The 14426-nt window shown below is 41.4% G+C and overlaps 1 protein-coding gene across 5 annotated transcripts in view; it reads left to right on the top strand.

Annotated features, from left to right (window-relative positions):
- The window catches only part of CRIM1 (cysteine rich transmembrane BMP regulator 1), a 180912-nt gene that overhangs the window by 155840 nt on the left and 10646 nt on the right, over window positions 1-14426 (top strand). For all 5 annotated transcript variants that reach the window (XM_081265454.1, XM_081265457.1, XM_081265455.1 and 2 more), the window contains one exon: window positions 13517-13711. In XM_081265454.1, coding sequence (XP_081121580.1) covers window positions 13517-13711 — 195 coding nt within the window. The remainder of the gene's footprint in view (window positions 1-13516; window positions 13712-14426) is intronic.

Genomic DNA, 14426 nt, shown 5'->3' with positions numbered 1-14426 from the left:
AATTCTGAGATTGTTTTGTTTAGATGAAAGTTCCTATTGTGTTTTGCTGCCTAATTAGTAAATACATAATTAGTAAACTTCTCAACTGGTAAATTCGTTGCTCTACACTAGTAAATCACTTCTATTTCTCACAAAACCAAATTGGCAAATTCAGAGTTGTGGAAGGAAACCTGCAAATCATAGGATTCTGTGTCCATTCTTTTGTCGTTTGCTTTTTTTACTTTCTTTTATGTTTCCAACTGATGGATCATTTTAAAATATACACCAATCTTTAATGTAGGTAGGAAAGATTAATTTGATTTTGATTTTTTAGCTAGATTACAAGCACTTTCACCAAACTGTGGTTCACAGAAGCTCAAGAGGGTACAGTGAAAATTTCGTTTCAAACACATCTAGCTCCACAGCTGCCCCCTACAGTGATACAGGTGTAATTGTGTTCCATACTCCTGACTCTTTCCAGGAAGGTGTTAGGAAGAGTTAGCACTTGGTGAGCAGTACCCGTGTGCTCTGGTCACTCCTTCATCTTAACACTTGGTGCATTTTGTGGTGGTACTTTAATAGTCATTAAGCCCCTCCGTCCACCTGTTGCTTATTTTGTAAATAACCTTGTTAGATTTCACCCTTGTTTGCCCGGCCCTGCTGTCTCCAAGCATTGGAAGTTCAGCTCATGACTCTGATTTAGGGATTTTCTGTCTGACTCTCAAGTTAGTTTGGGGGCCTTTTCTCTCACCAGCGACTTCTAATCAGCCTGATCTCTGTCATGGTGTCAACCTGAGCGAGGCCAGCACAGCCAAAGGCACTTACCAGCTGTGTCTCAGTGGCAACCATATCACTGTAGGCAAAGATCACCTGGCAAAGGAAAGGTGGGGCACGCCACTGTTTGCCATGTCGTAAAGCCCCTGGTGGCTTTTCCAGAGGGCACCAGGTACCAGTGTTTGCATTGTTTCCTGTTTCAGGCTTCCTCAGTTTCATTCCAGACTGTCTATAGGATCACCTGTGCCTCACAAACCCCCTCACCCCACCCAGCCTGTGCTGCTGACCTTGCCATAGCTGCTGGTCTTGTCCCTGGGCGAATGGTCTCCCTAATTGGTCAGATACAGATTTCTAAAAACCTCACACCTACAATTAAACTGACCTTTTTTTTCTTTCTTCCTTCTTTCTTTCTTTCTTTCTTTTCTTCTTTCTTTCTTTCTTTCTTTCGTTTGTTGTTGTTGTTTGTTTTGTTTTGTTTTGTTGGTTTTGTTTTGCTGTTTTCAGAGTGGTCAAAAATAAAGTTAGCCTGCTTCCACCTTGTGAAGTACTGTTTTTCCTTACCATAAGAAAAATGAAAATGGCAATCCTACTAAAAGTAGTCTTCTAATTACCAGTATTTGTGTTCCTTTCAGCTAAATTATCAAGTCACTAATGTGCAATGATAATGCTTCTCCTTTGATGTGTGAAGACCTCATATTATGTGTGCTAATTTAATAGTATGTGTAATGCAGACATAATTAATAGGATTGATGATTAATTTTGAAAAGTGAACAGCTTTGTCTAATTACTTGTAATACCCATCATTAGGGAATTCATCCTTCTACTAGAAAGAAGCTAAGTAGTAATTACCCACTCATTTTAATGGAGCATCTTCTGATTTTCTAAATTTTTGTCTTCTGGCTTCCTACACAAATATACACAAACTAAGATTTTATTTTAACGTAGGCTGCTTGGCTAAAAATGGCTTAAAAGATGACTTGAGTATGAATTAGGTAGAAATCAGAGGCCTAGTGGGAATTATAATGTGTGATGGCAGATGTGACACATGGTCCCTCGTTATGACACGCCAGGGCTGGCTTACAACATCCCATGGCCTTAGCACTGACTACATGCTACATGCCTCTCTCAATCCTTTCCAGAGCAAAAATTATTTCAGGGCTCAAATAGATCTTCTTTGTTTTGAGGAGGGTACCAAGGGTTATACTAAAGGGCACTTGACCACTGAGCCACATCCCCAGCCCTTTTTTGTATTTTATTTAGAAACAGGGTCTCACTGAGTTGCTTAGTACCTTGCTGTTGCTGAGGCTGGCTTTGAACTCATGACCCTCCTGCCTCAGCCTCCCAAGCCACTGGGGTTATAAGCATGCACCATCATGCCAGGCCACAAATAGATCTTTATTTCATGATTCCCCAAGGACAGCAAACAAGTAAACCAGCAGCCCTTCCACCATCATCACTCACTGTACATCAGGGATGCACACCCTTCCCGTGCTGAGTGCTGGACTATAGCAACTTCAGTCAGTGTTCAGTGGAACTGCTCTCTACCTGGGGCTCTGTCATCCTTTGCCAGATATTACATAGAAAGAACACTGCTTTGATCATAGAGAACTTTCTCAGTCTAATTGATGGGCTCTTCAGGCCCATGCTGCTGCTACATCATACATGTTGACTTTGGGAAGCAAAATGCCAAGGTGTGTCCCCTGTCAAGCTGGCCAGAGAGAACAGGGCCAGTCTGAGGTAGCCAGATCCAGAGTGTTACTCACTGCCCAGAACATTGTCTTGAAAATTATCATGGGTAAGAATTTATTTGTAACTGTGTGTTATTCTAGAAGATAACTGAGGTCAGATATTGAGTCATTTCTTGGCAGGAAATCACGGAGTCTCAGTTTCACCTTTCTCACATAAGATATTTTTGTCGAAAAAAAAAGATATTTTTGTCAAAAATTGGTTACTTTTGGATAATATTACTACATATATAATATATAAAATATAAATATGTACTTTATAACATATATATAAACAAAGTTAAGATATTCTGATTACATGGCTTCAAGTTGTTTTTGGAATGTCATATATCTGAGGTTCTCTGCAAATGAGCTGTAAGATGCACATAAAAATTACTTGCTTGTAGTTTGTCTGATTAGGGGTCAGCAGTTTTTTATACTCACTACCTATACTGCATAGTAATATTTTAAGTAGAGCTTTCACATGGAATCTAGCATGCCTGGCTCCCGTTGGGGCTGTTTTTTTCTCTTCAGTTGGCTGTAACGTTATAACTACAGTGATCTCCATAGTCATCATCTTCAATGAGCACATGATTAAATAAGATTTGTCCCTAATAGAGGAGGGGTCTATACTTTATGCCAAGTCAGTCTATATTATACAGTGTACCTTTTCCTTACATATCTGCTTGATAAAACCTAACTATATCAAAACAGTATCTTCTTAGATATGTGTGACACACAATCTCTTTGGAGTATCTGTTCATCATTGTTTATTTAGTTCATCCCTGGAATCAAACATAGTAAATATTTAATGTAGCATCTTTAAAATATACAAGTCATAGAACTTAATGTTATTTATTTTTAAACTATAATGTTATGATACTGGCATCTTCATTGGAACATTTTTCACAGCTGCTTCTCCAAATATTTCCTTAAAATTAAAAACTTCTGCAATTGGAAAGAATTTATCTTATAGCCAAAGGGTCATGATCACAACTTTGTCATGTATTAGCTGTGTGCCTTGGTGATAATGATATAATCCTGGCTCAGTTGCCTCATTGATAAAATGAGAGTAATAATATTGTCCTGTATGTCACAAAAGTGCCATAAAAATTAGGTGACATAATGTTCATATATGAAAGTACTTTATAAAGCGTAAGCACTCTGGATGTGGGTTGTTCAGTAGAGTTACTGCTCCTGAAACAGAGAGTGCAGTTGCTTTGAGTAACAGGTGAATTCTTTTATCTCTCGGTGACATGTGGCTCCTGGTTTCTCCAAGAGAAAGCCTGGATATAACATCTCAAGGATGCACTTTTGAAGAATGAGAATATTTTAGGTCCCCCTTGGGTGGTGTGCTTCATCCCCCATGCTCTCATCTTCAGAAGCCTGAAGATGAGAGCTTGGCTCACCTTATTGTAATCCAGTTGAAATGGTGTGCTTTCCACAGTGCAAGTGTGGTGACAGTGCCTCACCTATTGACCTCACTGTCCTTTCACACCTCTGGACATTGTTAGAAGTGAGAAAGTGGGACTTGTATTTTTATTGTTTATTTCAGAGGCTAGTCCTGTTTGGGGACTTCCTGAACTTTCCGTTTTATTACTTAGAGGGTGAGGATGAAAACGGTCTGGTTGTCATATACTGTACTAACTTCAGAATGGGTCTAAAGTTATCACAAAATCAGCAGTGTTTGATTTCCGTTTGTTTAGGTCTTACCCTGCGTCTCCCTGAAGCAGTTCTTCTCCTCCCTTCATTGTCCGTTTCAGGACCCCAGCAGTGTGAACAGTAATACAGATCTCCCCAGTTAACTCCAGGAGCCTCTAAGCTGCAGCCTATTGTCTGAGCTCCTGCTTCTCATCCTTGTGTAAAGTGTCTCCTGTTCAGAAGGGAGGCTGGCACTGGTGTTTCAGAGGTCCACTATGTGCCCTTTTTCTTCTTATTTCGCTCCGGAAGGCCAAACCTGATTTTCTATCCTCTGATGGTCAGGCATGGGGGAAAGACCCCTTCAAAGGAGGTCCCTTCTGGCCAGGACCCTCTGAAAGCTGCTGAAGGAATATTCCTCAGAGTACTTAGATTGTGACAGGGTGGAACACCTGTAGGCACACAGATGGGCCAGTCTGGCAAGTCCAATGGCTTCCCCTTGAACGTTTTCCTAAAAACAGGCTATCCTCTGACTTTTACACAGACAGCTTCTTTACTTAGGTTTTTTTCCCTTCCTATTCAGGAAACCTTGATCTGCCAGTGTTCCTATCTGCTTTTTAGACTGTACTGATTGACAAAATGACTTCTATATATAATTTTCATGTACCCATAGACACACCTTGGATTGTGGGCCTTGCTATGAAATTGAGACTGGATTTAAAGTTGAAAATGAAATGTTTCCTTCAACTTCTATAAGTGGAAGGCTTAATCAGCCCTTAATGGATGCTTAATACAAGAATTGAGCTCCATTACTGAGAAATAATGTTCTCTTTCCAACAAGAATCAACCAAAAGCAGTAGGGAAATTTCCCTTCATGGAACTCAGGAAAATGTATATTTCTTCTGTTGGCTTGGAACCCTGGTCAGTCTATTTCATTACAGTGTGTGAAAGAAACCTGTAAGACTCTTTCAGCCATTTTAGACATAGACTTACCATCCCAGGAAATATCCAAAATTAAATAAAGCAACAGTAGGCTTCCAAGAAAGGACTTCTGTGATGAAATGGGCTTCCACAGAAATTAAGTCATTAAATAGAGGTAGGAGTCAACCTACATGATAACATTATTCTCAAGTTTCTTTTTATAAAGAAGGATTAAGATCAGATGTTTTCTTTATTAGAACCTAAAAAGGACAAAATAATCAAGTTTTTTATTAAATCAGTAAACGTTTTTTGTTGTTGTTTTCAATCATTTGCTGACAGAATTACTAATATTAGATCTCCGCTTTAGGGTGCAGTGATGCACACCTGTAATCCCAATGACTTGGGAGGTTAAGGCAGGGGGATTGCAAGTTCAAGACCAGCCTCAGCAATTTAGTGAACCCCTAAGCAACTTTTCAAGAGCCTGTCCAAGATTAAAAATGAAAAGGGCTGGGGATGTGGCTCAGTGGTTAAGCACCCCTGGTTCAATCTGTGGTACCAAAAAAAAAAAAAAAAATTGAAACTAGATCACTGCTTCGTTGACATTGTCTAGGCCCCAGCATCCGCAGGACCTCACTTGAGCTGTGACTTCACACTCCCCTAATTTGTGCTGAACCACAGACCAGCATGTTCAAACTTAGTTATCTGTGCCCATGATTCTCTGCACACTTCTAAGAGACATGTATGTATTTGCTCAGATTCCTGCTTAATTACAATTTCTTTTTAAATCTCATCTTTACATTAAAAAGGAAAAATAAAAAGTAAAGTTAGTTTCTCCAACAGGTTCTTGCATTTTTTTTTTCTAAGTGTGGAACTTTTCTGCCCAACAATGCACCCAACTCATGATGCAGAAATAAAAAGGACTTCACTGGCCAGGGATGCAGGTGTCTTATCAGTTCAGAGAGGTAAATGATAAGACAATAAGGGGTCTTCTGGTCCTGTGCTGGTTTGAGGAAGAGTATTGTTGTGCACTGTTGCAGTATGCACTGACATCTAAAGAAATGCTCGCCCAGGCCAGCTGTGTCATTGATAATCTCATTGATAATCTCATAGTGTATGTGGCATCTCTTTACACCTTCCTAAATGATTTCACTGAAGTCTTCTCTGTAAATCCTTCAAATCTCAAATTTCGTACCCTGACGTGGAGTGTTATGAGCAGGACCTGCTATTGGCATATCTTTTTAGAACCATTTGGATATGATGAGACCCTTTGGACTCAGGGGCAGAGTCCTTGGATATCTGCTTGCTGCAGTGTCCCCAGGGCTCAGAACAGTGCTCTCAGTGAGTCCTCAGTCTCAGCGTGTAGAAGGAACAAATACCCCACTGTAGTACTATGTTGGATTGATTTGCAGGGGGACTTGTTCTGAGAGCAAGAACAGCGTTTAGATTCTTGGACTCCAGGATCCCAGAGTAAATGACTATTCCGGACTCTGAATAGTACACAGGAGATTTAAAAGAAATGATGCAATTTCTAAAACTGCCTGACTTCCTCCCAGGAAGTTACTCCCACACTATGACCATCAGAACAGATTTAGAACCTGAAGTATCCCTCCAAGAAACTCATTTCCTAGGCAGAAATTGAAAACCCAACTATAACGTAGGTTAGAGTAGAGTATGGGTTCTCCATCCTTCCACAGAGGAGCAGTCTGGAGATGCTTTCTTCTCAGGGACTTGTGTGCATCCAGCATCGTGATCAGAGTCTTCAGTGGCTGTGTGTCCACATCAGTGACCTTTGAGGTTCTAAATTGAATCTTCATAGAGGAAGAAAACAGCACTTCTAAATTTCCCCAGCCATGAATAAGCTCTATGGTATAATTAACAGTAACTTAAGAGTAAAAACAAAGCCCAAACTTCACAGCCTGTTAAGGCTTCTTTTCTTTAAAAAAGATGTGAGATTGCAAAGTTTCAGCAGTCCAAGGAGCCAGCCTAGACGGGGTGAGCATTTCAAGGCCTCCTCACTTCTCTCCCCTTTTCATATTATCCAGAATGAAGGAAAAACAGATGGGAAACACTGCTAAATTCTTTAACTCTACCACTGAAAGACGTTGTGCATTTTTTGTGTAGTCATAGGTGATACAGGGTGATACTGCTCATGTTTGAATCCAAAACAGCACATCTGTGGGCATTTCTTGGGTTCAGCAGCCCTGCTGATGCAGCTACATGGCAAGAAGCTTCCAGCAGGCTCCTGACACTGTGTTGATTGTGGTTGTAAAAGCATGTCTTCATCCTTTAGCTGGGACTTTGTCACTTCAGCAGAATATTTCAAGCTGATTGTGAAGCTGTGAGATAGAGGCTAGAGCTAAGAAAGCTAAACACCACCAAGGCTGATCTAACCCAAGGTATAACCACAGGATAGCAACTGTCTCCCTTGCATATTTTAAAAATTGGCCATAGATGCTGTTGTGAGAAGAAAATCCCAGAACTGTATGAAGCAATGGCAGTCTCATTGGAATGCATCTATAACCTGCTAAGTTAAGTTAGGCTGTTAGGAAATCACATTTGTTTGGCTATGTAACAACTCAGGTGTTTGTTTTAGAAATAAACTTTTATTATTTTAGTATCATACCTCATGATTTCCTTGGAACAGTCTCCTCTAAGCCTCTGAAAGAATAAGGGGGAGAGAGGGGCATGTTCAATGAAGACTCTTCAGGGGGAATCACAAGTCCTCAGTAACTACTTTACTAATCTCCATTCATGATAGGACTATGCCAGACAGTGCAGTCAGTTGAAAAAAGAAGTGCCCATTTCCCAGAGTCAGTAACAGCATTGGTTGGTGTGGCACTGTTAACTGCCCAGAAAAGTGGCCTCCCTTGGGCCATCTCGCTGTGTGTGTGGCAGACAGAACATATGGGGACTGTGGGTCCAGACCCAATCCCATTCTTATCCTCGCCCGATGCTTCCAAGCTACACATCTTGAGCAAGTGATTAACTCCCGTGAGTCTCAGTTCTCTGAGTTGAAAACATTACTTCGTCCATTGAGCTTTGGAGCTCGAATGGGACTGACTCACAAGAAATGCTTAGTGCCACATCTAGTACACAGCAGGCATTTGGGAAGCAGAAGTAAAGAGTGTTAGTAGATATTGAAGAATAAAAGTTAATGTCATTGTCAGCATAAGCAAACCAGTTGGAGTGATAAGTGTACTAGTGAAAATTAAATGACACAGCCCACTTAATAGCCAAATACAAGCTGATTATTTTTGTTTTGATACTCCCAGTGTATTTCTACATTCTTCAGGCTGAGTGCTTAAAATGCTTTTATATGCGTTTTCAATTATTCTGTACTGTTCCCTCAAAAGACTATAATGATTTTTATTAATTCATTATTTAGAACTTCAAATTGCATAGGCTAGCCCCCAGATATTCTAAAACTTTCCAGCAGAGCTTTCTAAGATTAACCCAAAATTTTCATGAAAGGAGCTGGTGTAGCTAGGGAAGGCATGAACATGTCAGAAATAGGGACGCCAAGGTCCAACCACCAATTGAAATTTGGTCTGTATACTTCTGGGCCTCAGTTTAAGTCATTGGCCTTTCAAGGAAACTTTAGTCAAAAGCAAAATTTTTTCTATGAAGCCTTATTAACTAAAATCTGATCTCTATCTGGTGAGGTTACTGCCACCCTGGTGAAGACTAGCCAGGGCTTTTCTAAAATAAGTGTCCTTTACTACTTCCCATGAAAATTCAGTAGAACAGTAAGTGACTCACCCAAGTCCAAGGGACAAATGTGGCTTGGTCTTACACCATGTTTGAAGGAGCAAAATTTGCTATTATGCAGTGTGTCCATTATTGTAATGAAAACTGATTAGATATGGAGAAGCCTTAGAGAGCCACCCCTTGCGAACAACTATGGGGAGCTTTCTTTGTTGCTGTCTCAAAAATGGGGCCCATCATGGATTCGTCATGGTACACCTGGGATCCCTTCCAGCCCTGCTGTAATATGTCCACTGCTAACTGTGGCTCACCCCAAGCCTGATATCAAGACCAGCTCACTTTCACTGGGTCCTAAAAGTTTTAGATGGCCAAAAAGGTTTTCTGGAAAGCCCCAGGACTATTGGAGCCAGCACAAAGATCCTGGCAGTGCAACCAACTAACAGTGGACTGGCATCCATCTCTGTGCTGTGCCCTCCCAGCACCCCCATTTTTTAAACCCAGTAAGATAACTTCCTGACTTCAAACCTGAATTAACTTTGTTGCAAATGAAATTGAAGGCAAGATGCTTCTAATGTAACCAGTGATGAGTAGAGCTTCAATGGAACAAAGATGAATTGGTAAAAATATCTGGAAACTAGGCCTATGGCAGGCTGCCCACTCCCTACAGGGAAATAGCCTGAGGCCATGTGAGCTCCTGTCACTCAGGGCCTCAGACACACCACCTCTGAGCCTTCATGTCCCCAGCATCTCTGTGTGGCTCCCAGTGTTGTGTTTGTGTAACCATCTTGCTACTTTGAATGTTTAATCCTCATGGAATTTAGAAAAGGAATTATTTTGGTAACAAAATGAGAAACTTTAATTAGACCTAATAGGTGGCCAGAAGTTTTTGGTTGTTGCCTCCGAGGCATTCAGAATAGTTGTTCTCTCTCAAACTGTTTTATAAATATTATAACAGTTATCTCATACTAACTAAATGAGTATTTACATAGACGCTGTTATGCTGTAACTCAACACTTGATCTTTGGCACTGCTTGTGTGATTTAGTTTTCCTGCAATCTGTTGATATTCTAAGTGGCTCTGTGTCACCCAGAAAACATGGAACCATACAGGCAGGTTTCGTAGAACCAAGCTCAGTTTAAGCTTTCCCCTGCTGTCTTCTCATTGGTTTGCTTGGCCGAGGCTGGCTGCTAGGGATACATGTGCATCTGTTTTAGATTTTCATTTTATATACGTTTGACTTGTCAAGAACAACTCATTTCACTGCAAGAGATTCACCCTTGAGTCTAGCAGTCCCTGTTATCATTTTCCTTCCTTTTTAGATAGTTTTTTAATGTCCCCTTTATGCAGTTCAGACTACTCCTGATGAAGTTTAAAGGCAGCGTGCTGTTCTTTCATTTGATTGTATCAGAAGCCACTTAGTATTCCCTTATTGTTGGGCACAGACTCTTTCTCTAATGTCTTACTCTTATAAATATATTGTGATTAACACTCCAAAAATAGCTTCTTTTAAGCCTTTTTTGAGCTACATCACTAAAATTATCAGATCAAAGGGCATAAATATTTTAAAGCTGAATGGAGGGTATAATATACCAGTGTTGCCTGATACTTCACCTCTTCTTCACTTATGTTTTCTTGCCTATAACTTCCAATGACTGACATAAAATTGGCCCTTTACCTTGGTGAACCTCAAATCAGTTCTACCTAGTGACAGCTTCATAGCCGTGTTCACACAGAGAGGCTGAGTTTTTAGGTCAATCACTGCAGCTCTGCTTGGTCCACTGGAATATCTGGAACAGTTTGATAAAGGCCCGACCAGACTCCTGACAAGGTCACCAACTATTTACTTCTTAAAGCAGGAAAATGACTCACGTTGGAATTACCTCTGCCTCCCTTCCCATGCAAGAAAACAGGGTCATCCTTCATGCTTCCCTCCTCCTTCCCATTCACTTCCTGACAGTTAACTTCTCAGAAATAGCTCTCAGACTAACCTTGCCTTTGCATCTCCACCACCTCTAATTTAGGCCCATATCACACCCCCTTGGACAGTATCCCCTTCTGCTTTACCCCACTAAGATTTCTGTGATATCACATTCCCGAGTTCTTTCCTGAAAAACAAAGTAAATAAGCACTGCTCCACACACACACACACACACACACACACACACACACACACACGAATTCTCGGTTGTTATTCAAGACCCTTTACAATTCATTTCCAACCTCATCTCCAGCCATACTCCCCCACACTGTCATCTATTCACTCTGATACTTCTTGCTATCTATACAGTGCCAAGCTATTGGGCACACCGTCTTTTCCTTAGAATGCCTTCCTTTTAGTTTCTCCAGGTGAAGCCTTCCCAGCTCAGCAAAGTGAGTTGTTTTGCTCTCCACATTGTCCAGTTCTATGTTTAATTGACATTAGCAAAGAGTAGCTGCACTGGGCTTTGGGGAGGAAAGCCCACCCAGGCCTGGCCCCACCACTCTGTGCAGCCCTCTGCCTCAGGGTCACACCTTCCTTAGCATTAATGACAGAAGTTTGTGAAGTTTGTTAAATGTATGAATGCCTTTATCATGTTTAGTTCATAATTATTATTTTCAGTATCTTAACCTAATTTTAAAAAATAACTTTTGGGCTGGGGAGATAGCTCAGTTGGTAGCTTGCTTGCTTAGCATGCACAAGGCCCTGGGTTCAATCCCCAGCACCACCAAAAAAAAAAAAAAAAGAAGAAGTAAAACATAATTTTGACCTCAAATATTAGAAGCATTTATTAAATATCTTTAAGATGTAATGAGTGTCTTTGCCAAAAAATACAGACCAGTGCTTGTCTTGAGTTGGATATCTTTTTACTGAATCTTCAGCTTTTCTGTGTTTGCACCTCATTCCTTTCTTCCTCCTCTCCAGGAAGGGCACTGGCAAGATGTCTCAAAAGAACAGTGCAGAGAAAGTGGTGGACAAGGGAGGGGCAAGAGCTTGGCCTTCTCTTGGTTCCAGCTTCCTCTCACAGTAATATACTTACTCAAATTTCATCCAGCCATGTCAGTCCACCATATGAGCTCTTCCAAGGTTTTTAGAAAATACAGTCAGTAATACTGCTGCATAAAGGATGAAAGGAGTCGTCATGATAAATTGTCTGCATAGTTAGATCTAGGTCTGATGGCCAAACTAGTGTGCTCAGTGAAATGTTGACTGGAGGTGGGACTGCTTTTTGAACTGGGCTCACAGAATGCCTCTGCTTAGCCAATTTGATGTGTATGTTTTGGGTGTCTTAATGAAGTCACCTCCTTAAAGAAATTCATATTAGAGATAAACTTCATATGTATTATGTATTTATATGTATTATGGGTTGGTTTGAAAGCCTCCAGATGAGTTTTTTAACCTAACAGGCAGTACACTAGAACAATTTTTGTGTAGTGTTGACAAATATAGTGGAGTGCTATATTTTGATAGATACTGAAAAATGGATTTCCGATTACAGCTGTCACTTCCCATACTTACTCAGTGTCTCCTATTAAAACTTATGTAGCAGAACGAGAGAAGCAGTAGAGACATGTTGAGGAAAAGAGAAATGCAGTTTAACATTTGGAGCAGGTTTCCTACCGTGCTCATTCTGGGTTCTGTCCTTCTTGTGTGCTCAGTGAACATTGTCCCTGTAAGAGATTCTCACGTGGCTTCCAGGAAGAACACTGAGCCCTGGGGACCACTTCATTCCTAAGGAAGCTTTTTCTTGCACATTCCTATATAGTTTTCATTAGCTCATGACCAGGGTTGTGTGAGTCAGCTACCTTTAGAATCCGAGCACGGAAGTTCCCCAGGTTGATAGGCGTCATCCAGGTACTGGCCTGACATGCCAACAAGTACCTCTTGTGTTTCTCCTTGGATTTGCCCATCGCTTCCTTGCTGGTTTCTTGGGCTCCCTCAGAGCCACAGAGGACTGTGTTGTGAAATGCCATCACTAGTAAATAACTTAATAAGAAAAAGGGACTTTCAAGGAAAAGTATGACAGAGGGCAGAAATGATGATGGCAAGGGAGAGTGGGGAAAAAAGAACAGAACGTGTAAGCTGTAAATTCCTATACTGTGCCTAAAAATAACACCTTAAAAATAGTTTGTTCTCAAGACCAATAGTTTGCTGAGGGGGAAAGAAAATGGGTTGAAATGGGATAAGACTGTTTCTAAAATGGAAGTTTTTGTAACATATGATTAGTAGCAATGCTTTATAAAGGATGAAAGGAGTCATTATGATGAATTATGCATAATAAACTCTATAGTTTCAGTGGCCAAAATGGGTGAGAGAACTCTCTGCAGCATCCCTGAAAACATGTTTTTTTCAGTACTAATTCCCTCCGAAGGGTCACAGAGGAAGCCCACCAGCTACCTCTGATGATGCTATTACCATTTCTTCCATTACCCACATTATTTACAAAAAAAGACAATGAAAAGTAGGCATTTCTTGAATCCCTCTATGTAAATATACTCAGCTGGATCTTTTATCTCTTCCTGCATCTCTTGCTAAATGACAGTCTAATGACACTTCCCCAGTGGGTATTATCACAGTTACCACCCTCTGTTTGCCTGAGTGGCCCTCATTTGTGTTCAGACCACAAGATAAGGGTTCTGAAGGTCCTCCTTCAGGAGAATGGCAACAAGGAACTAGGGAAACAAAGAGTTCACAAATTCTGGAAAACTTAAAGCACAATGTGATTATACAAATGTAATAGGTAAGGTACTATGTGTATCACATCAGGCGACTCTACCACATGTGTTCTTTTCTCTAGAGGACACAATTCCGAAGAAGGTGGTGTGTCACTTCAGCGGGAAGGCCTATGCTGATGAAGAGCGATGGGACATTGACAGCTGCACACACTGCTACTGTCTGCAGGGCCAGACCCTCTGCTCGACCGTCAGCTGCCCACCTCTGCCCTGTGTTGAGCCCATCAACGTGGAGGGAAGTTGCTGCCCAATGTGTCCAGGTATCTGAGCTGCTGTCCTTCCATCATCCGGCTGTCATTCTCATTTAAGATGAAACTCAGGCAGATGCAGAACCTGCTCACCCATTCACAAATTAACAGGCTTAAAGTCCTGTACCTGCCCAGCTTAGGACCCTGGGCTAACCTAGAAAACCATGACCATCCATCTAGGTGAGGGTGATTCTTTAATTTTTGGTGACCAGCCTATTAATGATTCCCACCCTAGCAGAATAGCACAGGTTTAGCACAGTGCTGGACCAACCTAGTGAAAAGGATCCTGAGATCAGATGCAGGGGTACATGATTAAGAGCTGTAGTGGCATAACTACGTATCAGAACCCTAATGTACGCCTTGCATTTACACAGTACAGTCCTTGCCATTCTTTTTTCAGTCCATCACATCCAGCCATTGCCCCACTATCACACGCAGCCTCTCAGCCTCAGCTGGACTTCTCATCTCTCCCTTGTGGAATGTAGCCAGTGAGCACACCCCAGATGGCTGCAGACCCGTGCCTACACCTCTTCCCACAGCCCACTCTTCATGTCAGCTGCGTCATTCAATCTCTTACTTTCAGACCTAAGTCCCCCACAGCTGCCTAGATCCTCCCCCAGGCCTTCTCCTAGTTTCTATGTCTGAGTCTCTTGCCAAAACAGCTCCTTTATCCCCTGCCCCTAATCCCAGAAACACAGGACCCAAGCGCTCACCAGGACAGCCTCTG

The sequence above is a fragment of the Spermophilus citellus genome (genome assembly GCF_964194105.1).
Source record: "Spermophilus citellus genome assembly, chromosome: 13".
Taxonomy (NCBI): Eukaryota; Metazoa; Chordata; class Mammalia; order Rodentia; family Sciuridae; genus Spermophilus; species Spermophilus citellus.
Note: the sequence above shows the minus strand (reverse complement) of the source record. Positions and strands in the feature narration are given on the sequence as shown.